The 26,745-nt window shown below is 41.4% G+C and overlaps 1 protein-coding gene across 2 annotated transcripts in view; it reads right to left on the reverse strand.

The window, feature by feature from the left end:
• Nucleotides 1-26,481, reverse strand: part of NRG3 (neuregulin 3) — a 363,575-nt gene extending 337,094 nt beyond the window's left edge. For both annotated transcript variants that reach the window (XM_074924288.1, XM_074924287.1), the window contains exon 1: nt 25,788-26,481. In XM_074924288.1, the coding sequence (XP_074780389.1) occupies nt 25,788-26,481 (694 nt within the window). The remainder of the gene's footprint in view (nt 1-25,787) is intronic.
• Nucleotides 26,482-26,745: the final 264 nt, after the last annotated feature.

Raw genomic sequence — 26,745 nt, forward strand, 5'->3', positions numbered from 1 at the left:
TCCATGGGGAGTAACACCTAACTTGAAAGGCAGGCTGAGGCTCCCTAGGAACCAACCACTGATAGAAACATCTTTTCACGTTTTGAGAGCTGAGATATAATCATATAAATATTCTTCTTGGATACTCCCCAAAAGCAAAGAGATGTTCTAGGTCCAAAAGTCTGTATTCTGATCAAAGAATTTCCTGAAGGTTTCCTGAAGGTTTATCTTAGGTTCTATATTCCTCAGTTGTTAGAACTCATTTTGCAAACAGTTAAAATGTAAGTGTGTGTTCTGTCAGCAGAGGCTGCACCTCAGTAATGAAGAAAGCAAACTAGCGTGCATGCAGGTCTATTATCGATCAATTATTCAACTCACAACCATTAAGCTGAAAGGGATGGCTTCTGCCATAGCACCAAAATCACTTACACACACTTAGGAGAATAAATATTCCCCTTCTAGGGTTAATGCTGCTGTCTAAATCACTACTGAGGAGAAAATTGGGTACCCTTGAAAAATGTTACTGCATATATGGTAATAACAGCATGTTTCCAAAAGTTGATAAAATAAGGATTTAATTATGCAAGTACTTGTACATTAGTAACTTGCATGTGACTAAGATCTCTGCATAATAATATACATACATAATATACATTGATAATAAACAATTAGAATTGAATGCTTGTAATTATTTTCAGGATCAAAGCCCTTATTAAAAATTCAAATTAAAGCCTTATAATGGTAGTAGTCACGACGGACTTACATGCAGATATAATGAAATTAAGTCCTGTAATAAGTGGTATGTTTTGCATATACAATTAGATAATCTTAAAAATGATCAGTGTGGGGTTGACAATTGCTAAGAGGAAAGAAATGAAATTGTGATGATATTACTAGGCAAATAAGAAAAATAACAAAACTCCAGAAACAGTATTCCTTAGAGACACGGTGAACCCTGCAAATTACTAAGGTGATAGGAGAGCTGAAGGGATGGGCTGTTTGGTTATTTCTGGGTTAACGATCTGAAACTAATCTCTGGGTAATGACCATCTTCCAGAGACTGCAGTAAGAAAGAACATCAGGTCTGCTGCCTCCAACCTGGGAGAGCAACAGCAAGGCTGAGCCCTTCCCAGGAAAGCAGAAAGAGGAGGTACAGGACACAACCGCTCAGCAGCGGCAGCCAAACAAGGATCTCCCGTGACCTGGACTTTAAAATGCCGATCAGGAGTAGAGAAACACCATCTCTGTCCCACCTCTTAACACATTAAAAGCTGCTCATGAGAAGGGATCTCCTTCCCAGGTCTCCTAAAACCACAGCGCGATAGGAGGTAAGGCAGCTGCAAAGCTGAAATTCTGTACCAGAGTGACTAGTCAGCAAAGGATTATTTGGAAAGATATGGAAACTTGAACAGTTGATGAAGATTTTATATTTTGTAAGTGTTTCTGATTGTTCTAAAGCATTTAGAGAAGTAGCTAGTGTCTTCTTTTATTACCTGCCAAAAGTAGAATACAAAAATACAGCTATCTGGGGTGAAAGTCAAACCCTAGCCCCATGGAAAATTTATAGATCTCTGTGATTAATTGCTACAGAAAAAAATGGTCTCTGTTTATATTGCATTAGAACTCAAATGTCACCATTTTCAGGGGGGAAAAAAAAGTAAAAATACCAATTAGATACAGAGTACAAATACTTGCAGTTGAAACTGAACTACCCTGCTTGGATTAGGGTAGACTTATGAAGTATGGTTTGATCATGATCTGAAATAAAAACAATCCGCAAAAGTTTGAATTTACAGGTAAGAGCTGAGAAACATCCTTTCCAAAGATGGCATTTAAAGACGGCATCCTTCAGAGGACACTCCAGTCTGACTAAACACCTGTTTGTAAGAGTAACCCAAATACTTCTGAAAACTCCTTCTCCTAAGCAGAGACTTCTACTACTGGAACATCACACACAGCCGTCAGCTCTGCAATGAAAAGTTTAGAATGGCCTTGAGGTTGACGCATAAACTTTGTTCTTTACACGTATCCGTACATGCCACTGAAGGCTACCAGGAGGGTCATAGAAACCTACAATGAAGCTTTAAAAAGGGTCTGAGATTGAAGCACAAGTTTTACTCTTTATATGTATTCCTGCACGCCATTACAACTTAGCAGTATTGTAAAAATTTACAGATTGTCTCAAAGTTGAGAAACATTACTGAAAACAATCATCTCTAAATGCTTGTTTTAAAGACGGCTGAGGATGAATTTTGTACGCTACCAAATACTAGGTTGGGTCCTATCACCACAAGTTTTCACTTTTGAGTATCTATATATGGCTGGGAAAACTCTTTCCAATTTGAACATTCAGAGTTTCAGCCTCCACTCTTGCATGTTTTCACTTTGTCTACTACACTGAAGAATCTTCGGCTACCAAAAATTTCATCTACAACAGTGCAAGTCCCTTCCTCGGGTGCTTTAAAACCAAAACATTTTAACAGCAACAAAATAAGAAAATCAACTATGCAGTGGAGCAGGCTGACAGCCCAGCTCCTACAGTCCTCCAGGCTGATCTGTGCTCTCTTCTGCAAGAAACCAAACCGCGCTGTAAGGATTTCCCCTGGCTAGAATGAAACTTGCTACCTAAGAAGAAATGTTTGTCCATCTTTCCTGTCTGCAGGTTTTTGGTGCTAGACTCAAAAGATTTAACAGAAGTTTTTGCTTCAATATGCGAAGTCAGCGTTATGGTCACTGAATAAACAGGGCTCTATGGTACCGGGGTGGGCTTATTAAAAATATTTCCAGTGCAAAGGATTCAGAGTCACAAATACGCTCAAGTGAGGAGTTTCAGCAGTTCTGCGAGGGAGGCTGTACACAGCCTGATCTCAGTGTTGTTAATACCTGAGGGTGAAAATATGTGAAAGCGTTTGAGCTGTGGTGCACGGACGTACCACCCTCCCTGCTAAGGACCCAGACTTCGTGTCCTATTTAAATCACATGTGCTCAGGCAGCAGGGCTCCGACACACTCACGGTGCTGCTAAATTTAAAGATTGCTTCTGTAAATAAGCTCCAGACATGTTTCTCTGTTGTTGGGGATGAAGTAATGCTTTCCAAACTCTTGTTTTAACAAAGACAAACTGCCGAGTTTCTGCTTGAAGACCAATATTCTTCTACTACTACTAATAGGAGATTACTCATTGAATTGCTTTTAAAATATTTTAAAACTACTTCTAGCATTAACATACTCTGAAAAGGTGTCTGTCATCAGCAGAGCCACAGGTGAAGTGGCAAACGCAGAGAGATCTTCAAATGACATTAAAGATTTTCGACCGGGTTTGATGCTCTGAGCCGGCCTACGCTGCAGGAAGCCCTGGGCACGTCAGCGCACGTCCCAAATCCAGGAGCATCCCCCAGGCTGCAGGGGTCAAGCGGCAGGAACGGACGAGAGCACCACACTGCTCCACATTGGAAACTAAGAGCTTCGCCATCTGGTACTGCCAGGAGTCGCAGAAACACAGGGAACTACTCAGGCAAATACCACCAAAGACAGGGAAGACTCACGTTTAGATCCATTTTCTGGCTTAGTAAGGATTAATATTTGCTTTTGTGGAAGACAAAGGTTAAAGACACTCAGAACTACCATTTGGGTATAACCAGTTTGTTTAGAAAGATTATATATTGTAATTTGTTTTACAATTCTAAGCATATATTAGAAAATAAACCTATAAACTAAACTAAATGCACCCGGGAAAATTATTTCTAAACAAGACACATATTCTAACATTCTCTCAGATCTTCGGAATATATGTTTGCTATCTATCCCAGAATCATCTGGGTTGGAAAAGCCCCTGAAGCTCCTCCAGCCTGACCACGACCCTCCCCCTGACCGTTCCCAACCCCACCAGATCCCTCAGCGCTGGCTCAGCCCGACTCGAGGAGGTCCAGCAGGGCACCCTCTGGTCGGTTCACTCACCAGCTGTGTTAGGAACTTACCTGCCCACATCCCAGGAGTCTCCGGGACTGGTCCAGCTCTGCTGTGTTGTGTTTCCAGCAGATGTCTGGGAAGTTAAAGTCTCCCAGACTTAAAGTCTGTTCATGTTGTGTTTCAAAGAGAATCCACCATCAGTATTAGGAAACAAAGTACAAATGAAACTGCATCATAAAACCTACAAAAATAATTGCAAATTCCAACTCCATTTCTGCAACTTGTCAGATGCAGCATGGCTAACACTGTGTCACAGCTGCATCCTCCCAAAGACATGGCAGGACAGGAAATGTTTCTCACAACAGCAACCTAGAGGCTTTTGCTGTAACTAAAGCTCTGGATCATTATTACTTAAAGCAAAATTTTTAAAATAAAATGGATTATTTTTTTTAATAGCTCACCCATGTATTAAATTCTTGAATTAATAAAAAATTATAAAAATGTCTAGATCATTTTCCCTGTAGCCTTCTCTTAAATATTATTCCCTCAACACACACATTTAGTTTCTTCATAAATTTCTTACTAAAACCTTTTTTTCTTAATCCTTCCTGCTGCAGGGAAATAGCTCTATAGCTAGTTCCTGCTCAGAAAGGGGGAAAAAAAAAAAAGACATTTTAATTGGATTCTTCCCAAATGTATCGAGGGAGGGGGTGGGGGGTGTTGTTCACCTTTATAAACTAAGTGAAGGCATAAAACAAAGAAATAAATAAGTGCTTGTTCCTACATAAATGGTGAAAATATTGCAACCTAATATTGGATGGTATTTATTCCGTGTCACTAACTTTTAAAGGGAAGAACTGTCCTCCAGTCAATATTCAATAGATAGGACAGCTAAAGTTAACAACCAGAGTGCTTAAATCAGATTACAGCTATGGGAATACCGCAGATTCGAAGTGAGGGCTGTGGCTTCCTCACAAAAAGTCCTGCATAATTGACAGCTACATAGCTTTTTTCACTCCCATTTATCAATCTTTAAAAATAAAGGCATTTTATACCATGTTTGCTATTTCTATGATGACATTTGAAATGTGCTTTGGGATTCCCAGCTAACACTAAAGTTCAAGGCAGATACTTGTTTTAAGTTCAAATAACAGCAAAATGTAGAACAGATAAAGAAAAAAAAAAAAACTAACAAAAAATTAACGTAGCTACAGTTTTATTTTGCACATAGGGAGGGCAGGAAATATGAGGAAAGGAGGGTTCCCTTCTTGAGGCTCTATTTATCTGGGTATTGATGAGCATGTGTTCTGTCTGCTCAGACGTGCCGGGAGCACTCGCCTTCACATTGTGCAGTCAGGAGGGGAACGGCTGAAGAAGAACTTGAGGATTAATCAGTGTGTTAATTGAGGTTATCTAGATCATGATAGATCGAGACAACATATTAAGCAAGTTACTATGGCGGCCAAACTCATCTGTTAAAACCAAAATTAATGTATAAACAAACTTAAGTTCACTTTCTCATTGATTTTTATCCAGCTGCAGTGGACTACAAAAGAGCCATCAGGGAAAGCCATCCATTAGCTGTCAACTCAGAATGCCTTAAAAAGTAATTGCTAATCCTCCAATAATATCCCACTAAATCCTAATCTCTACAAATTGCTCTTGGAAGAAGAACTAAGCAAGTCATCAAACCAGGTCTTTAAGGCTTCTTGAGTTATTCAACCTGTAGCCCATTAGAGATCATACAAAGTACTAAAACTTTTAAATCCGGTTAAGATAAATATATCAGATGGATATTGTCACCTGCAGGTCTACACCTTCCTGTGCTTTATGTGCTGTGGAAAAAAAAAACAAAAAACAACACAACACTACACAGGAAAATGGATCATCATATTAAAAAAAAAAAACAACCTCTTAAGATTCATAAAAATTAAGAGACTACTGTTGTGTTTCAATTTTGCTTTGCAATATGATCTCCTATTATATAAAAGGCTATAAAACATCTTATTAAGTGGTTGAGATTCATTAAAATTGCAGTGCTCATATCATACCCGATAAACAGTAAAATAGAAACACATTCTTTTTCTCACCTTGTTAAAATCTTGATTGTCTCAGCTAGAATTTTTCCAGATGCAACCACTCAAATGGGTACAGCTAAACCAGTATGAAGTTAATATAAATTAATAAGGTTCTAGGACTAATTCAGCATTTTAGGGAAGGAGAAAACAGTGATGGACCTTGAAGAAATACAGAATATGGATATTAATTTCATAGAATAACTAAAAACGTTAATATCTCCCTCATACGTTGTTAAACAATTAATTTTGCTTCCCAGTGCCATAGAAGTAGTTCACTTGAAGAATTTCAATGAGAGTTCTGCTGAGAACAAAGAGGTAAAATTGCCTGTTGCAGATAACGATCTAAAAAACTGGAAAGTTCTTCAACTGGGACAAACACAAGGTGTGATGCTTAAGCAGAACTGATCAACCACACAGCACAGAAAACAAATGGCTGACAAATCTTAAAAACAGCGAGACAACAAACAAACACCCACAAAGGATGCCAAACTGATGCAAAGGGTATCACCTACTCTACCTGTGCCCCTCGGGAAGAACACAAGTAGTGTCATATTAGACGTTAGAAAAACCTTCCAACGGTAAGGACTGTGTAACACGACAATAAAACAGCCTTTGTGGGAGCTCAAAGACTGGGCAACGGGATGTTACAAATCTCCTAACTGATCCTGCACTGAAGATGCAACTGTGAGAAGCCAAGGAGAGGAACTAGGTCGTGGGCTCTGCTTTTGTGATTGCACCAATGCACAAACATCGATCTCCAAAACAGAAAGGGACAAGCACAAAAAAACTCCAAGCCGTCGCACCCACACACCACAAAACTTACAAACACTTTGTTCAAAAAACTGCAGCGGTGTAACTCAAGTGAATCAATGAGGCCAGAGAAGATAAGAAGAAAAGTTGGAGGCCACACACTACTGCATGCAGTGCATACCATGGAAATTGCAACCTTACATCAAAGTAGCTCAGAAAATAACTTTTTTAGCCAACAAAAAACAATGGAATATAAAGGTTACACAGTAAAATAATACAAGTGGGCATACAAATTGGTTGACAAAAACAATTTTTCAAGAGGCAAACAATAACAGTGCCACGTTTATCAAATCAAATAAACATATTGCTAGTATTCTACATTTGCAGAGACCATTTTGGGCAGTTCATTACAGATATTTTAAAATGAGCATACAAAGGTTTACAATGTCACAGAACTCTTTACAAATCTGAAAATACAGTTTTTATTTAAGTTATGTCTCCTACTCAGTGAAATACATCAAGAAATAAAGATAGGCCAATGTTTCCAATAAAGAAAAGGAATGGAGACTTTTTATCAGCAATTCTGAGGGCAAATAGCTGGAGCTAGACATAACAGGAATCACTGTTTGTTCAGAACTTTAGCAAATTAGGGCACTTGTTTGAACAACTAATCCCATAGTTTCTATGCTGCCATTTTAACGCTGTTCTAACTCCTGACCTTACATGTAAGGGGCTACTGTACCTGACAGATGCTTATGCTGGGTCTGCAGAACCACTGTTAAGGTTGTGTATGACTTGTGGTGGTATGTGGTAAAGGCATAACCAAGAAAAGAGATTACGTACAGCATGAAACGGTTCAGCTGAATTCTCTCACCAATGTACAGTAGAAGTTTTACTGCACGTGACCTATGAAAAAACAAATGTATTCATCCATATTGGAACATGCCACACATCTACAAATAAAAACGGATCCCACTGTCATATTAAACACAACATGGTGCTACCTAATATGCAATAAAATGTTCTATTTTTAAAATTCTGTATTGTCCCTTTAAATACAACATTGCTGTATCTTCTCCTAGTGTTGAGGAAAGTGAAGAAAATGTAAAAGGCTTTTTCTTTCAAAACGGTGTTATTCTTCAGTCAATTACCTGCTCCGGAGAAAAATAAAGCCACACCGATCAAAATAAAGCTAACTAAGCTTTATCGTGTCTAAGGAATAAAGGCAACCTACTGTAGTTCTTAGCTCTTTTCTTAGTGCACTGAAATAGTCACTTGGATCATAATTTCTAGAAAACAGCAAGAACATTAAAAGCAAAGGTGGAAAAGTGTCAAAAAGGTGCTAAACCATAAAAATAAATACTCTGAGAAGTTTGCATTATTTCTTGCGAAGAAGAAAAGTATCATAAAACCAGGACATCTTATTTTTAAGTGGAAAATGGATGCCTTTTAAACTAGTGAAGCAATGTTTTTGAAGACATCTATCATTCAGAATACACATCCTCTTCACCCAAATTTATTATTATATTAGAATTTTATAGTGCCAGAGAATGATCTAAAGTGAAGAAAGGTCATTAAAAAAATTATCTGCATAACCATTAAAAAAATGTAACCTTTTTCTCTACTGGAGTTAGAGACATACACCCACAAATTCCCAAAGTAAAAATGTAGCAGTACATATATCCTAAACAAGTGAATTGAGACAGAAACTACCCCACATGCTGAGGAGAGGACAGAATGATTTAGCCTGCTATCCTGGTGATGCATTTCAGCCACTGCAAAACCAATGTATTGCAATGGCAAGGAAGAGCTGAAGGGGCAAAACACGGGAAATGACATCAAAGCGTCCTTGGCAATCTCTCCAAATGAGGATCTGGTCTTCTAAAGGAAGAAACCAAGAGGAAACTGATCCTTGATCAGAGTCAGGCTGCTCTGACTGCTGCTCAGTCAACAAACCATTCATGAGATTGTAATTACAGCTTTCAGATGTCCAGACAGAGAGAAAAGAAACCCCAGAAGTATCCAGAGCCACGTGTGAACTGGCAGGGAACACAAAGGGTAAGGACTTGCGTACTGGAAGGGCTGACTGACTGCATGAATCCATCTACTTCAGCACTATGCAGTACTTGGAAAAATGCCACGTTTATGCAGTAGGTTCATAGCAAGAATGTCATTTAAAGAATCACAACATAGAATTTGGAAGACCGATCAATTCACCTATTCTAAAAAAACATTTATTTCTAGGGGTCATTTGCAAATACTTTATCCCCGTGTGTAACAGAAAATACACTCAACATGCAAAGATAATATAAAAATTACTCACTTAAATGGAATGATCATGGGAAAACACCAGCAAACAGGACCGTGAACATTGTTAAAGCTGAAAAAAAGTCTTCAAACTCTTGCTCATGAAATAAGGTAAGAAAAGACTCAGAGGACAGTGGATAACTTGACAACTTCCTACCTGATGGATGCAAGCAAATACAGAAAATTCTACCCCACTGTGACCACTTAAAAGATCACAGAACACAATAAACAGGGGGAAATGTGATTGTATTCTTATAGTCACTGTTCTGTTATTTCTAGCAGCAAATCCTCAGCACATTAAACAGCTGCTTATCCAAACAGAAAGAAAAGGATACCAGGCGATCAGTTTTGACTGGATTCTCACAGAAAATCAGAAGCTGATTCAAAAACATAAGAGTATGATGCAGCTCAGTTATGACAGAAGAGGGGGATGACAAAGAAGACAACAGCCATTATGAATAATAGGTAAAGCTTTTCAAAAGGCTTGGGAAGCTAGAAAAAAGGAAGAAGGAAATTAAATGGAAGGGGGAAAGCCTGAGAATATAAAATATAAGAATTTCAAATAACATCATAATCTTATTCAGGAAGGTATGGAATTCTTCCTCTCCCTGAGAGAGAGAGAGAGAACAAAGCAGGGGAAGACAGCAAGTTAAATGACAATACATCCTTTCAAAAATAAAATCTAGCCTGAGAAAATTATTCAGAAAACCAAGAAAATTTTAAAAGCTATTAGGTAAAGGCAGTAAATAAGGCATTTAAGTGTATCAGTCACAGGAAGGCTATGAAAGAATCAGATGTTCCACTAAAAGATCAGGCATAAATTATGGATACTGCAGATAAAATAGATTACTTCTGTGCATTGATCTTTACCACAGAATATGATGGAGAAACATCTCCTACAAACTTTATATTTCCAGTAGGAACCACTTATAGAAAAAAATGAAGCACTTACATACAAGAAGCATCAGGAAAAGGTTCTAGAAAATTACTTTCTAAAGCTCATTGCAAATTCCAGGTCATGTGCAAAAAAATAATACAATCCAATGAAAAAAACAAAACCAGAACAAACAGTCATGAATGGACATCTAAGTATACCTTTGACTCTCACATCAAAGGTGGGCCAAGATATTCCACACATTTCTCTCTCCAAAGACTTTCAGATGATTTTTGTAGACTAAAAAAGACCCATAAGGTTAACTCTCAAAATTAAGCAAGTTCTGAATACAGAAGAGTTATTCTCTGCTTAACTGGAAGCAAGCATCAAATGTAAGGTTTGCAGCTGCCTTCCTTAGTATTTTTTACTCTAATACAGCAAGCAGCGGAGAAATGGAAACTGAGGCAAAACAGATGGTACTGGGCAAAACACAACGCCATTGCTGGACTTTCAGAGTGTCTGATGTAGTTACTAGGAATTTAGAATTCTTCTGTTAGGTAGAATTTTAAGAGACATGGGTGCTCTTCATCATCTATTTTTTGAAAACTAGCATTTTGGATGAAATAATACTGCAAGAAAAATAAGAATGTTGTGAGCTCCCTTATGGTGAACATGATCTTCTGGGGCACAATCCTCTGTTCGCTGAGACTTAGGGCAGCTTTTCAGCAAGGTTTGGGGGTGGTGGGGCATACCACACTCAAGTGACGATGATGACAATGAAATGTTTATTCGACTCAGAGTGCAGAGGCAGCGTAGACAAAAAAACAGGTTCAACCAGGAAATCTTTCTGTTGGGGAAACTGAAAAGATGCCACAAAATGGCCCATGATACGTGGAATTCTTTATCTAATTCATATTATTTCTTTCTTTTCAGTAATGCCATCCATCCCAGGAGAATTCCTGGGAGAAATACTACAGGATCCTGCTGGAGAGCACAACGGGACTTGATCACAGACTGTATCAACCTGGTTGTGGGCACAGTGCATCGTCCTGAGGCAACTCCCTTCCTACCGCTTCAGTAATTCACCTACAGGCTGGAGTTTTAGCATAATAAATTCAGCCTATGAGAAAGCATGCTAAATCTTCACAACACATACAATTCCAGTATTTTTTCTGATCTCCTGAGCTTCTAAATCTGTCTTTCTCACTCCCTCTAAGCACAAAACCTCTGCTCCTACCTCTACTGTCCTGTTCTGTCTGCGTATTTCTGGAAAAGCTTAACGAAACAGCAACAATGGAAGAATCAGCTCAGAACACTGAAAACAGCATTCACAATTTCACTACACCAGTAAAGCACAGGTAGCATAGCATATATCAAAAAAAGAAATGCAGAAAGACAGCTTCTGTTAGGTTTATTGTGTACTCATCCTCCAAATAATTCATCACCTGCGAATGTTGCATGTCCCTATTTAAAAGATTCTACACAACCCATCAATGAAATTTCTATATAGTTATTAGAGTCTGTGCTTTGAGAAGTAAATACAGCAAAATATAATTAGATTTCATGCCTACCGCAAGATTAAGCCCAAAACTACAGTTAATTTAAAAAATATGCAGTACCAAATCCTCCTTTCATCGTATCTTCATTTCATGTAAAAACTCTAAATATACTGCGTGATTTTATTATTTTTTTTAATGTTAGGTGTGTTTACAAAATCATCTAAAATTCCCCCTTTCTGTGACACACTTCACAGTGACTAGGCATACTCGTTACACAATCAACTGCTTGCCTCTACGAGAAGTCGGTCATGTGGTAGAGTTTCACATGGTTTACAGAGAAAGTAACTGGTACTTCGGAGAACTGGGGCAGGGGGTCTGAATTGTTTAATAAAGAGCTTGAGACTTTTACCTTTTCTAATGTAAATCCTTACTAAGCAATGACCTTGAAAACTCTGGAAGTTCAGTTCTTGTAGAACTGTTTCAACCTGAAACTGCAAAACTCTGTGACTTCGCTTTCTGAAGAACAGAGACCTTCCTCGAATGGAGACTTCTGAAGGGAAAGTCTAACCACCCACACCCCTTATGAAGCTCACAAAAAATATCAGACACAAGCAGGATTATTTGGGATACCAGGAGTCTACCTATATTGGCCATTTGTTTCACACTAGAGTAGTATCGGCTCAAAATAGCCACTGAGGAGGTCTTTGATTCCACAAGATCAGAGCAGCAATTGCTTAGATAAATGCTGTCTTAACTTACAAAAATGCATAAGCATTGCCTTCAACAATTTATCTCACAAACTTCATTTTTTGTGTTTTACATACTCTATCCTTTTAAGACCTGAAATTTGCAGTGCAGCTTTCTTTACAAATGACAAATGGCATTAACAAACCTGCACTTGCAGGTCCCCAAGAAAATTCCAAGGCAAGACAAGCACTTCAAACTGAGACCCCCCCAAAAATAATGTAGCTTCTCCTAATGCTTATCTGACTACCAAGTGAGTACCCTGCAACATGATCACAGCTGAAATATAGAGAAATGAAGGGGACATACCACTTAAGAAGATTTAGCTTTTATGTTATTTTTAAAGCAAAACCATCTGAAACCACAAACTTTTTCAGTGCTTTGATGTTCATGTAATGAGATGATAAGTGTTACAAATGAAGATTGACAGAACCACTGAGAGTCATGCAGAATATAAAAACCCTGTCAAAAACCTTCTACACGGATACTAGCCCACCACTCAGTAAAATGGGCACTGGATTTGGGCACGACAGTGCCAGACAGAGAGTCTGAAGGTATCCCACATGCAGAGCTTCCACTGACATCAGTAGTAAAACACGAAGATTCACAGGCTTAGTCCACTAATATTAAAAATAAGATTGCTTTAATACTACTTCAGCAGGGACAGGATGAGTCCCTAGACAGACTGTAGTGAACCCCATGACTGCCCCATCCCGCCACCTGAGGTGGGGTACCCCATACACCCCGGCCATAAACAGGACGCCGAGCCCAAGCTCCTTGTTAGCAGTACAGATCCATTCATTTATTACTCCTCCTTGTTTTCAATCCATTTCATTATCCTGTTTGCAACCAAAATACTCCCAGCTCTCTATTCCAAACAGCAGATTATGCCACTTAACGGCAATTAAATGTCCTAAAGGCATTAAAAAGGCTACTACCAAAACATATTTTCAAGCACCGGTATAAATCATTTCATGTAAACTTTGAAATTCACGGTGAGCCTTCAGTGCGAATGCCAGTGTTGGGGTCATACATCTAGGTGTTAACATAGTATTAATCTTCAGTAGTAACTAATGATACTAAACCTTTCTCCAAACTATTAAGACAACCCGAATATATGAGAATTTTAAGATGATAAGCAGTTTCTTACTCACCTTTAGCAAGTTTCTGTGACACGGACATTGTTTCTAAAACCCCAAACCTAACAGCAAACAGGACAACATTTAGCAAGGACAACACTTTCCTATCTAAACTTCAAAGCTAAGCATATCAGTTCAAGTTATGAAAAACATTTTCAGTTAATTAAAAAAAATACGTAAAACTGCTGCTGTTAGAATCCTACTATTGGAAGGAGGTTGGAAAGTGAAAGGGCAATCCATTACATCACCTCTAAGAGACACAGAAAAGCATTTGCCAATTTTTCTCCAATTGTATTAGCTGGTCTACTAGAATAGCTTTCCTACAAACCTTGTCTCGTTTTGCATCTGAGAAACCCTCTAATAAATACATTATTGTGAGATTTTTCTTAACAGATCAGCATAGCTACATTTAATAAAAGTCAACTATGAGCAAATGCAGAACAACAGACGAGACTAAGCAAATCACTCCTTTCTAACTGTTTATTTTAAATGTTATCTAGAGCCCACTTATTCTCACTTATCTCATTGGGTTTGGATTTGGCTAAGGATCCCACCTACTCAGAGAGCATTTTGACTCTATCTATAGAAGACTACACCATACTGAAAGTGTTTCTTCCTTTTTATGTGAGATATGGCAACAATAACACTTCAGTTCTAAAATATAACAAGACAGCAATATAAGACATAGTAGTTACTAAAATTCCCAGTGACAACTGACTAAAAAATTAAGCTGAAAAGATTTAAATGGGGTTGTCATAATGGCAGGTTTTGGCCTAATGAGTGTCCCAAATTCAAACCTGATTCAACTGACTGCAGGACAAAAATAAAGAATTATGAACTAGAGTAACTGGCTTGTTAGGGTGTCTCACACACAACCCTACCCTGCTGTCATATACCCCCATTATTCAGGGACATAATCTTGGCTATATTTGGAGATACGTTTTTAAATCACCTAAAAAAGTAAAAGCTTCTGTCCCTTCCTTTTCAGTACTAAAGTTTAATAGACTTGACTCCCAGAAAATTATTGAGAATGATCACACACCCAGCCAATGGCGCAATCAGGGATATGGGGTACTTTCCGAAATTTAAAATAAGACTTGTGAAGTGTGCTTCCTTATTATTTTTTGAACATTCATTATAACAAACCTCTAGTTTCTCAGCTGTGCCTCTTCACCATGTCTTTATTTCACAAATAAGAAAACCTGAGCTTGAGGAAAACAAGTGACCACTCCCGGTCTCTGAACTTCCTGCAACAACGATCTATGGCCTGTTACTTTCTTTGAGGCTTGAAAATTTTGGGGGATGAATTGCAGACTAATAAACAAACTGAAATTGTGAAAATGAAGTCATTCTATAGTAGTTGCCTATTATAACTGCTCTGTACTGTCAAAGTCACCCTTTTTCTGGTGGAACTGGAAAGTCGAGCTTAAATCCAGTCAGTTGACAAAAAAAGGGCAGAGCAGGGCAGAGTTCCAAAGACAGCAGTGCAGCACAGAAGTTTATTCAAGCCTGAGCACTGTCTTCACACAGTGGCTCCATCTATGCACTATGAGATATGCCTTTTCAGTACACAGTGGGAAAAGTTATTTTGCTGTGTAATGCAGAAAATCATTATACCAACTAACAGATACATGAAATAATGTTGAATCTCTGACACCGCATTTGGGGTTTTGGGTTTGTTGGGGGTTTTTGACATGGTTTTCCATAACTATTACTGAAATTACATATCGCATATACTTAATCTGACATCCTCCCTATTTCCTTTTATTTATGTGTTTTGATTATTCCAACCTTCATTTATGCAGAACTGAACTTAGAAGGTTTTAATTACTGCTTTGCAGACTTGGACCAAAATCTGGTGATAATTAGAAGAGCTTCATTATGTTTGGACTCTAAATTCTTTAACAAGCTTTAATTATTAGTTCTCATGTAAAACATTCAGTCTAGCGCCTGTCTGGGGTCTACCCTGCTTCTTGCTGGGATTCTTACAGGACTGAAGAGCAGCCTACGGCTCCCACTGAATACTCAGTTACATATGAGATGAGTCCCTCAGTTTCTAATTCTATTTCATCACACAAAATACAGTAAATTTATTTTTAAGTAGCATTTGTTAAGGAAAAAGTCAGAGAGTCTATGATGTCATATAGACTGCATTTATAAACAGGATTACAAACCTGAAAAAATATTACAGGAGTGTTAGAACAATAAGGGATGGTTGAAAAATCATCTCCAATTAAATAGCTCAAATGTAACATATTTAATTAATTAATCTTACAGTATCTTCATAAAGCATTTTAAATAATAAGCTCCCTAATAAACCCACACTGCTTTTAAACAGACAAAATTCTCCAAGCATCCAAACAAAACATCTCACAAGAATTATTCATCTTTTTATTACCTAGTATACCTCATCCTCGCTGTAGGACTCTACCCACAATAATCCCATTGCAGCAGGGACTTTTAGCTTAGGCATGTCCAGTACACTTCACTTTCTCCATGTTCATCTCTCTTCAGCCAGGATCATTGTTAAATTCGGGGATAAATGTATTTAACTATTATAAAACTTGAATAAATACAAGTTCACGTTTCCAAAATATGCACTGTAAACAAAGCAGGAATAAGGAGCTGTTACTCATCAGCTCCTCAAACCGTGTTTGTTCACATTTATAAATGCACCTTAGAGCTGTGAAGCTGTGGCTGGCTACAAATCCCCTACATTTGCCAAGGTAATAGAGGACAGCTTTTCAAATGTATGTAAACACAAGATGCAATCAAGCCTTGTAGTGTACCAATTACTGAAATTCAGTAGGTGCAAGTGATCTCTTCAATCTCCTATAAAATAACGATTACAGCACCAGACTCTTTTTTCTTCCCCTCTTCAATATATCACACACTAGCTTTTCAGCTTCATAAATTCAGATTAAATCCAGCCATCCAAGAACTAAAACCTGTAAGAATTCCCTATTGCAGGCAGATATTTCTAAAACCAATTTAAAATATTAAGTTACTATTCTCGCTTTTCATTTAGGACTAAGTAAGCCTCTGTAATGAACGTGCTCCAGATATAAAAAGGTATTAGAAACACTTCTTTCCCTCTGTGCTTTTGTGGAGAACAAGGCAGGACAGTTAATGCTGACAGAGCCAAGGCAAAGGCTGTGTCTCCCCACATCAGGCCAAACCGTGCTGAAGAGCTTCTTGGGCAGGACCGCAGGACGGGCACAGCTCAGCCCGTCACCTCCGCTGCCCGTCCGCCACCCCTCTTCTCTAAGGCAAGGTGACAGCAGTCACCAAGCGGCAAATCTCCACCTTCCCCAGCACAAGCCAGCCTTTGGACTGTAAATCCTACGACTCGAAGTATCCTGTAAAGCCCGCATTTTCTGTGTTGTTTTTATTATCGTTATGAGCGTCAAGGTCATCATCTTCACAGCTCAGAAGGTAATTAGTTAAGGCAAAGGTACAACCTCCTAACCGAGCAGCTCTGGTAGGAAGAGCCTACGCGCACTATCAAAATCTGCTGCAGGAGAGCATAGTCTCAGTTTAGCAGCAGATTGCGGATTTTCTACATTGCTTTGAGGTAATCAGTGAATTTAAAAGTGTGTATGTTAATAAATCAGTATTTTCACCTGTTGGACAATACAATTTATAAATTTAGTTTGCAGTCTGTATTTTTCTAACATTTTGATTGATGTAAACTAATTAGAATCGACTTTATTACACTGAGATACAGTCTTATAAATAGCAGCTCTATTAATATAAGTTATAAAATAAAAGCTGATATCTAAAAGCTAAAGAAACCCCAACTGCTTAAAGGAAGAAGTCACTGTTGTATGTATTTATGCATGTCATTTTGGCTTTTTAGTTATTTAAAAAAAAAAAAAAGAGGATTGAACTTTAACGCTATGACCCTTATGTAGCTGGGAAAGACTTCAGGCTAAAGACTAATGTGGTTTAGCTACTTATGAAATAATTATAAAAGTACCTCTACCCTTCTAAATCAGGAGCACTGACACTCATCAGAATAATCCCCTCAGTTAAATTCCTGAACCCTATGCCCACTGAACCCTAATAGTGCAAAGTCTTCATATTTGATATGTTAAATGGCAGGAAAATCACCGTATCATTTCAGTGCAGCTTATCTCTAGCTTCCAAAGTCCTGCTTCTCTTTTGTAAATTCACTGACACAGTGAACAAGAAAATTCATTTTGGTGGTTAAAAAACCACTAACAAAGCATACCCTTTGGAAGACAATTACTAGATTGTTTTTCACAAGTATTACACAATCAATCCCAAGTCAAAACTTCTGGGATAGCTTAGTACTATTTTAATGATAACCCTCTGACCACTTGTATTGTAATTCACTGGGGAAAGAACAAAAGAAGATTCCCTACACCTTTTTTTAATATTCAACAGTATTACTCAGCCACTGAAAAGGTTAGCTACCTACAGTTCTCAGCCACTCTGGGCACACTATTGGAAATGCTGTTTTATTATGCATTAAACTGGGAGACATAAGTACAATATTAATATTGCACAATGCAGCACAATTTTGCAGGTTAGCAACATTTTTGGATACATGTTTTTTGTTAAAATCCTGATTACATTTAGAAGCAGCACAGCAACTGTAGGCAGGATGGTACATTTTCTACCTTCCTTGCCAACCACGTTAGAAAAAAAAACCCTTGTCATTGCAGTAAAAACAGACCACCAAAGCCCTTCCAAGAGAATAGCCCCATCTTATCTCAAACGTTTACTTTACAAGTTCTGACATCAGGGAGAATAATCAGATCTGGAAAAGAGGCTATTTGCTATTAACACTAATTTAATGGTTTGCTGTTACGCAGTACTATAGCCCCTCTATCTGGTAACAACCAGAAATCAAGGCTCAGTTCCTACTGAACTAGAATCTTGAACTTTAACAGTAGTGATGCTGTGAAATAAACAGTGTCATAATTTTAATTTCAGAAAATAACAATCTTAAAATGCAACTCGCCATCTCTAATGTTTTAGAAAACTCTTATCTATAAGCTTTAGGAAAAAGTCAGTGTTGGCATGTATCTAGCTGTGGAAGTAATACAGAGAAAAACTGTACAAAAGCATAAGTATTATCTTCTGCAATAATACAAAAAAAAAAAAATTAAAATCGGGTAAGGGAATAATTTAAGTGATGTGCAAAAGAATTCATGACCCGCATGTCTTGTGACAGCCTACAGCTAAGCAGCTGTAGTCCCCCAGAGCACAAAGATTTCATCACAGAACTTACTTCAGGCAAAGAATAAACAAGATAATGGTATATTTTTCAGGAACTGCTAAACACGCACACAAAAATGGAAACCCAGTTCTAAAAAGCACATTTCAATAATGCTGACATGCTTTTTAAAAGCAGCACTTTGAAGGTGATGGACATTTATTTACAGAGGCATGTTTGCAAGCATTCACACTGGAATCTAAGACACAGTACAGAATTAATCACACAGATGTTCACGTAAATTGACCCTGATTCTACAAAACTCGACAAAAGAGAAAAGGCATCTCTTGCACGCTCTAAATGGGGCCTACATGTTTGCAGCATTGGGCCATGCAGCAAAGCAATCTCATTATAAAAAACAAAGACTCTGAACGACTGAATGTGCTGTAGAAACACAACTTCTACACTGAACACTACCCGGATATTTTTACCTCAGTTCTTTGCTAACAAAGTTACAAAATGCCTCAGTGAAAGCCCTTTTCATACAAATTAAAACACTAATTAATTTTTCTACAAAGAGCACCTACCACACTGCCAATATATATGCATTGCTCATGGGCATCTTCCCTGCAAGCACAAAATACGAGGGGGGGACGGGGATGGGACACAACTGTAGAGCCCTTAAGAACTGACACGAGATTCATTCAAATTTTAAATGGAAAAGCCATAAACCCAAAAAGTAGCACACAAAAAGGAGATGTTAAAGCAAAAAGAGGAGAGTTTGCAAGCTGCTGGGCATATTTTGCAGTCACTAAACTGTAAAATTTCTTCAGGTATTTCAGACCAAAGTTTTACCTTATCTTTTCACCCAGTTGTGTTTTTATTGGACAGCAAGCTTCTCTCATTCTGCCTAAGCTTTTCACAACGATTTGATTCTTGCAGAAATACAAAAATCAAACTGCTCTGAGGAAAAAACATAATTCTACTTGGACTTAAAAAATCAGTTGCTAAACATGATATGAAGCAAATTATCTTTGAAGCTGAATAGTTTGTCTCCTATAGTCATCATAGCAGCCATCAGAACTATGCCACAAAAAAAAGAAAAAAAATTCAGGAGTGCTATGTTGTAAAAAAGACCTGAAAGTCATGGAATCCTCCTATTTACATGCTACATAAGAAATATAACTTTGGAAATGCTAAATACTGCCCTTGGGGGACAGAAAATATGAATACTGGAAGAATTTTGTAGGTTTTACTTATTTTATGTACATTTTTAATTATTACCAAAGTAATATTGAGCTTATTGATACAGTTTCAGAAAAAAAAAAAACAAAAAAAAAAACCAAAAAAACCCCACATTTACACAGTTAGCAAGAAGCATTTAGTAACTTTATTTTTCCCTGCTACCACCACATTTCACCAGGAAGAGTTGACCAATTGGGTTTTTCTTCTGTGGACACTGAAATTTATAAATGCAGTTGCTATGTTTATTTTCCTGCTTTATCCATTTCTCTCCGCTTGAATGCATTTTACCAAGGGGCGCCAGAAACCTGTGTGATAAAAAGTCAAAACTCACTGAAAACGCACCTGTCCACCTCCGTGCGTTTCCCTTCTGTGTGTGCTCCCTGGAAGCCATCTGAACGCTCATCCTGTCTTGCCCTGGTCAGAAGTGCCCTCGCCCGGCAATCCCTCTGGTCAGTCCTCACAGGGAGCTACTTTCCCTCACCGAAAATGTACTTTACCCAGTGGGGTGCTTGAGATTACGTATGAAGGGGAAGGTAGAAGTATGAAAGCAGGTTTAAGAGCTGTCTGCCTTTGAAGTTGAGTTCTGAGCAATGAGAACAGAGCCCCAGTTCTGATCTGGAGCACAGCTGCCTTATTAAATGACCCTCTAAAATCTAACCCTCACCTTATTGATCCAAGAAATGTCCCTGAGAGTAAGAAATCATCTCCGTAACACGAAGTATCTCATTGTTTTTCCTGTGTTTTGTCTACCCTTGCAATGCAAAAAGGAAATGTACCTATCCTTAACAGTAACAGTGACAATGAATCCCTTCCACACACCAGAACCTGAAAGACACTTCCAAATTAAAAAAAATGAAGAGACTTCCAAATTTAAAAAGATGCACTTTAACTCGGCATTCAGTCTAGTTCGCTACAATGCAACCTCCAGGTTTCTCTTCCAAACTACACTGCAAAGACAAGCGCCACCGAAGTACCTGCCTGGCTTAGCAAAGACCGACCCTGAAGTTTAGAGTCTTTGAGGTCCTGATCCCCCTCCAACACAGGCCCTCTGCCCATGTACAAACACCTGCTTGTATTCTGCACGCGGGTGCACGCGTGTGTGCACACAGGTGCATGGTTAAGACTGGACTATCGCAAACTTGTTCAAACCACAATGAATCTCAAAGAGAAATCAACAGGCTCAGAGAAATACGGAAGTCCCTGGGTTTAATTTATTTATTTGTATTTGTGACCAGCTAATCCTACAAGATTTTACTAGGCACTTTTCCTTGTGCAGTGTGTTTCCAAAGTACTCATGGAAGAAAGCAGCAAAACCAAACACTAGTATGTTTTGGGTACTTCCCGAAAGCCACATGAGCTATAGAATTTAAAGATAAAGTCAAAGCCAAATCCATACCAATCCGTGTATTTACTGGGCTTTGCAGGAGGTTTCAAAGCAATGAGTCAGATGATAAATGTACTGCAACACTAGACACAATACTGTAGATAGAGACAGGTCTTTTGCTTTAATTTTTAATTTCCATTTTCTGTGGGTTTAGACAAACCACTGACATTACTTTAGCATAATACTTTGCAATGAATCAATACTTTAATTTAATAATGGTATTCTGCTGTCAAGATATAATATATCACATAATGTCCTTGTATAGATGCTAAAAAAATATGCCAAATAAAACGCAAGGCTTTGCTTTTACCAGTGATCACAGGCTAAATCAATGTAATGAGAATCCTTACCGCCCCCAAAAGAATTTTCTTCGGGGATAAAAGGCAGCGTGGAGTAATTTCAGCTATATCCCTTCCTCTCATCATGCCAGTGCTGTGAAAGCTCTCCTAGGTCATGGGATTCCAACAAACACTTCAGTAAAAGGAACAGAGAGGAAATACACCTAAAGGGAATCAATGTACATATTTGTGAGTGGGACTTAACTTAGACATTCCACTTCCTTATGAACTCAATGGTAACTGCACTACTTCCTAACTATAAAGAGGATGGAAATGGAAAACAGAATTAAGTCCAGGGTCATCCAACTTAACTGAAACAGATGAAGCAAGTTATAGCTGTACATTATGAAAAATAAAATAAAATTACAAACCCTTCCGTTTTAGTGGTGTTGACTACAATTCTGTATTTATGATTTCTATCTTGACGGTAGCCTTCCTGTTGACAAGTATTTAAGATGGGAAACAAATCTAATCATGTCTGTGGTACGTTGACTCATGGTATGCGAATAGAAAGTAAGTGGGAATGAAGAAGCAGCAAATGCTTTTAGAAATCCCAGTTGTTCAGTATTTTGTTTTCTAATTCAACAGCTTCTGATGCGTTACAAATTGATAAATACCTGACATTAATCTTAGTCAATGCTAAAGGCACGTGCTTTATTGTCATGTGTGCTCCCCTCAATTTCAATGACAGCTCATGATCATAATGTGCGGTGTTCACAGATACATGTCATTTGTTGGCAGAGCGTTTTAGAGCTCTGGGAAGAGTAGATCTGGTTTTACTATGGTTTGGCACCTCCCACAACACCCTCCAGTTGGTGAAAACCCCGCAGTTCCATCTAAGTGTCATCCTTAATGTGAAAAAGATATTTGAGTCAGTGCAAAATAAAACAAACAGCTTTTACCAAAATGTCAGTGTTGGTAACAGTTCATCTGCCAGATGCTTGTTCCTTGAACCCATGCCGTGCATGAGAAACAGACTGAGATGTGACTGGGATAAACAACTGGAGCAGAAAATCTTTAGCGGGAAATCAAAGTACACGCAGGCTGCAGTCTGGACTCATCAAAAAAGGTCACAACTGGACTTCACAAGACATATTGATTATGAGTTCTGTAACGTCTCTTTCCTTGGTTACTCTGCATTAGTCGAGCCCCACCTGCCTGACCTCAGTTCTCTGCGTTAGCCTTCGGTCATATGAACACGAGAGAAACCACAGCGCTATTTCATACCTGAATTCACACAGGAATTCTTACAAGTACAGCATCTCAATTTAAAGATAATAACATGACTGAAGAACCCAGAATACCATGAAAAATGCATATTGGAAAAATCAGGGCATGACTCTTTAGAAATGAAACCAATGGCTTGACAAAAATAAAACCTCACTGGTGTGTTCCAGTCAGTTGGTTGCTTTTTCTGATCTACAGGCTGGACTGTCCTGCTAAATCAACGATTGATTTTTATGTTGAGCACCGGATAAAGAGGCTCATGCTGAAAAGCCATGGTCCGTGTATGATCATGAGAAACACATGCAGGCACAAGACACAGGGAAAGATTTGATGAGTAAGTGGCTTTTGCTTAGTCAGAACCTGAAGGATCTTCATCAAGAACTTTCAAAACAGCTAACAGATAGCTTGACTTTGAGTGAAACGCAACCAAGAATTATTGTCATTATGCACACCCACAAAAAAAGAGAGATTTCACAACATCTCCTCAGATGAATACACACAAGAGAAAAGGCTTTATCAACATTTATTTCAGGTGGGCAATCCTCCGGTTTTCTGGAGAAACGACTTCTGATTGGCCCTCCATTTTCCTAAGTCATATTTTGAGCCCGTTTTAACATGTTAAAACAACGAAATAAACTGCAACATGAACCAGCATAAAGACAGCTGCCTCTTTTCTTAAAAGCTGTGAAATGCTAAATAACCTATGACTCCTGCCCACATAGGTGCCTTGCCAAGCCAGAGGATCACACAAGGGCGTGCACTGTTTGGAAAGCTGGGGCATCAGGTTTGTCATGTCAGATTTGTATTCACGCCGTACAATGGGATCCATGACTTTCATTTCAATAGCAGCTGGAGCAACGGGCACGGAAGGAACATGCAGCTCAACCTGGGAAATGAGGATGAATTTGTTTTAAAAAGAATCCCTTTCTTCCTCCTAAGAGCTGTTAGTGGCAGATGCAGACGCTTGCTCTGGGGTCACACCGTGTCAGCAGTTCTCGGCAGAAACCCTGCATTTCTTCTCCCTCTCCCCCCCAGCGGATACTGCAGCCTCGGAGAATTTCACATGTATCCTGAGGTGCCTGTATGTATCAGGAAAGTACAGCTGTAGGCTTCAGAAAAAATTTCCACATGCCCTAAAAATGAAAATCCTTTTTTTATGTAATCTATTTAATCTTCCATTAATGATAATCTCTGCTATCAATGTGGCCAAACTGGGTCAATTTCTGCCGGATTTTCACTTCTTGCATTTCATCCTATAACTGAGCTGTACTTAATGAGGGGAAACACCCTGCTGCAAAAGGTATTAGCAGTCTCCCTAAACAAGTAATAGTTACCAGACTCTGCAACTGGTTATTAACAGTCTCCCTAAAACAAATAATAGTTAGAAGATGCTGCAACACCCAGGAACATTTTCAAGACCGTGGGTTTTCATCTTCCTTCGTGCGTCTTGCGTGGAGGAGAGTCCTGCCAGCTGGACGTTATTTATTAATCTGGGTATTCCTGCCTTCTATACCTTGTAAGGAGACAGCACAGAGGGGCAGAAATTGCTGTAGATTTCTCTCACATACCCAAAAAGATGGAAAGGGGAGAAAGAAGATTGCAAGGGAGCATTTAGACCCTGACAGACCCCAGCGGGCAAGCCCAGGCAGCATTTCAGACACAGGCAGGTCACAGCAGTTTGAAACCCCATGTAACATCCCTGGTTCACACGAGGCTTGACAACAGACACAATCGGGCTCCCTCCACTGTTTTGTTTTTAAGAAGCGCCCTATACAGCTCCCTACACCCAAGTGACAGGGGCAGGGTTCAGCTCCACGAAAGATTTTCCTGCTGGTAGCATCTGACTTGCTGAGCTGGTACCTACAGAGCAGGCAGGCTCCGACACACCTGTAAGGGACGGCGCTCTCAATGACTGTGGCAGACACTGGGGAAACGAGCCACTACCTTGTTTGCTCTTCTGATTTAGTGATAGTTTTATTTGTAATCCTTCCCAGCCACCCGCCACCTGCACACCCACCCACCCACACATACAAGTCCGATTTGCTGTTCTTCTCCCGATTTTGTCAATTCACAAGATCGGTCCGTTCCGAACCCGCTCTCTGCCCCGGGGCTCATCAGCAAACAGACTGAACGGACAAAATAAAGTTCACATGATTTGCTAACAGAATCCTCTAGCAGAACAGCCACACGTTAGCATGCGAAAGGCGGGCCCCGGGCTGGAAAAGCAGTTCAGGTGGCAGCATTCAGTGAATTGCCGTTCCTAGCAGAAGCAACTAAGAGTTAATGGAGGACACACGGCGTCTCATTTCCTCTGCTGCATCCAAGAAAACGCAGAAGATGACTACAATACACTGTAATTGAGCATTTCACTAAACAGCACCACACGGGAGCTCTTCTGGCACGGACTGCGCTTGTCCTAGATAACCTTTACGAGAAGCTCAAAGTTGATGCACCGAGACCGAATGAATTTTCAGATTGAGCCTGAACCCTCAGGTTAGCGCCTGGGAGGGTGGGACGAGGCGGCCACCGAGCATCATCGGGACCCAGCCCCCCGCTCCGCTTCACGAAAATACTCGGTTACAGCAAGACAGGGCTGTGGCTGCACGCAGGAGCCGGGAAAGCCTCTGGCCGCGTCTGCACCTCGGCGGCGCGGCCGCGGCTCCCTCCTGCGAGGCCGGCGGCGGCTCTTGCCGGAGCCGGGCGCTGGGACGGAGGGAGCATCCTCCGGAGACCGCTCCCTCACCGGCGGGGCGGCAGGGGCGCAGCCCGCCCGCACCCGAGCTCCGCTCTGCCCCCCGCGGGAGCCGCTGCCGGCAGGGTCCGCAGCTGCCCCCCCGCCCCGCCCGGGCACCTCCCGCCGCTCCCCGCAGCCCAGCGGGGGGGTTCCTGCATCCTCCTCAAACCCCACCGCGAAGCCCGGTCCCTGGCAATGGCCGCTCCCGCCACACCGTCCGTCGCGCAGCGGGGAACCGGGGGGCGCAGGCGGGGGGGTGGAGGGAGGGCAGAAGCGCAAACTTGGGAGCTCCCCGGCCGCCCGCAGGGCAACGGCCGCGCGGGAGCCCCGAGAGGCGGCGGCGGCCCCGGGCCGGGGGGGCGGCGCGGGCGCCCCGAGGGCGCGGGCTCTACTTACGGGCTTTGGGGGTCGTGCTGGCCTCCGGCGCGGCGGTGGTGGACTCCTGGAACGGGGACAAGGTCCAGGACGGCGCCGAGTCGTGGACGTAGATCTTGTAGGAGGAGGTAGCGTGTGCCGCAGTGGGCCAGGCGGGCAGCGGCGGGGTGCTGGGGGCGGCGGGCGGCGGGCGGGCGCCGCGGCCGGCGGTGCCGGGGGGGCCGCTGGCGGGCGGCGCCGTGTGGGGCGCGGCGGGGTGCCGCGCCGCCGTGGGCCGCGGGCCGCTCCGCGCCGGGCCGCGGGTGCCGGGGGGCCGCGGGGGGGCCCGGCTCATCGTGGTGAGGCGGGGGCTGACGCGGCTGGGCGGCCGCGGCGTGGCGGCGGCGGTGGTCTCCGCGCCGCGGGGGGGGGCGGTGGGCTTGGAGAGGAAGAAGGGGTCCTGCCCCACGCCCTTGGCGTCCATCAGCTCGGTGGGGACGTACTCCTTGACGGAGCCCACCACGATCCACTTGAGCAGCATGAGGCTGAGCCCCAGGCCGATGAAGCCGATGAAGAGGGGCACCACGCACAGCCACGTCTGCTGCCGGTTCCAGACGATGCAGTCGCTGCAGCGCAGCTCCCGCGGCGGCGCCCCGGCCCCATCCCCGCCCGGGCCCCCCGCCGCAGCCGCCTCCGCCGCCCCGGGCGCCGCGGCGCCGGCAGCCCCCTCGCTCATCCTAGGGGCCGTCCGCGGAGCCGCCGCGGCCCCGGGGCATCAGCAGCGCGCCGCGGCTGCCGGCGGCATGCGGCGGAGGGGGGCGGAGGCGAGCGGCGCGGCGCGGAGCCGAGCGGGGCGGAGGGGAGCGCGGCGCGGCGGGGCGGGCGGCGGGAGCGCCCCGCTCAGTCACGCCGCCGGCATGGCACGGCCCGCGCCGCGCCGCCCCGCGCAGCCTCCCGCGGCCGCGGAGTCAGCGGGACGGCCGCGCCATCCGCCGGGCGT

Source organism: Athene noctua, chromosome 21 (assembly GCF_965140245.1).
Source record: "Athene noctua chromosome 21, bAthNoc1.hap1.1, whole genome shotgun sequence".
In the NCBI taxonomy this organism is placed as follows: Eukaryota; Metazoa; Chordata; class Aves; order Strigiformes; family Strigidae; genus Athene; species Athene noctua.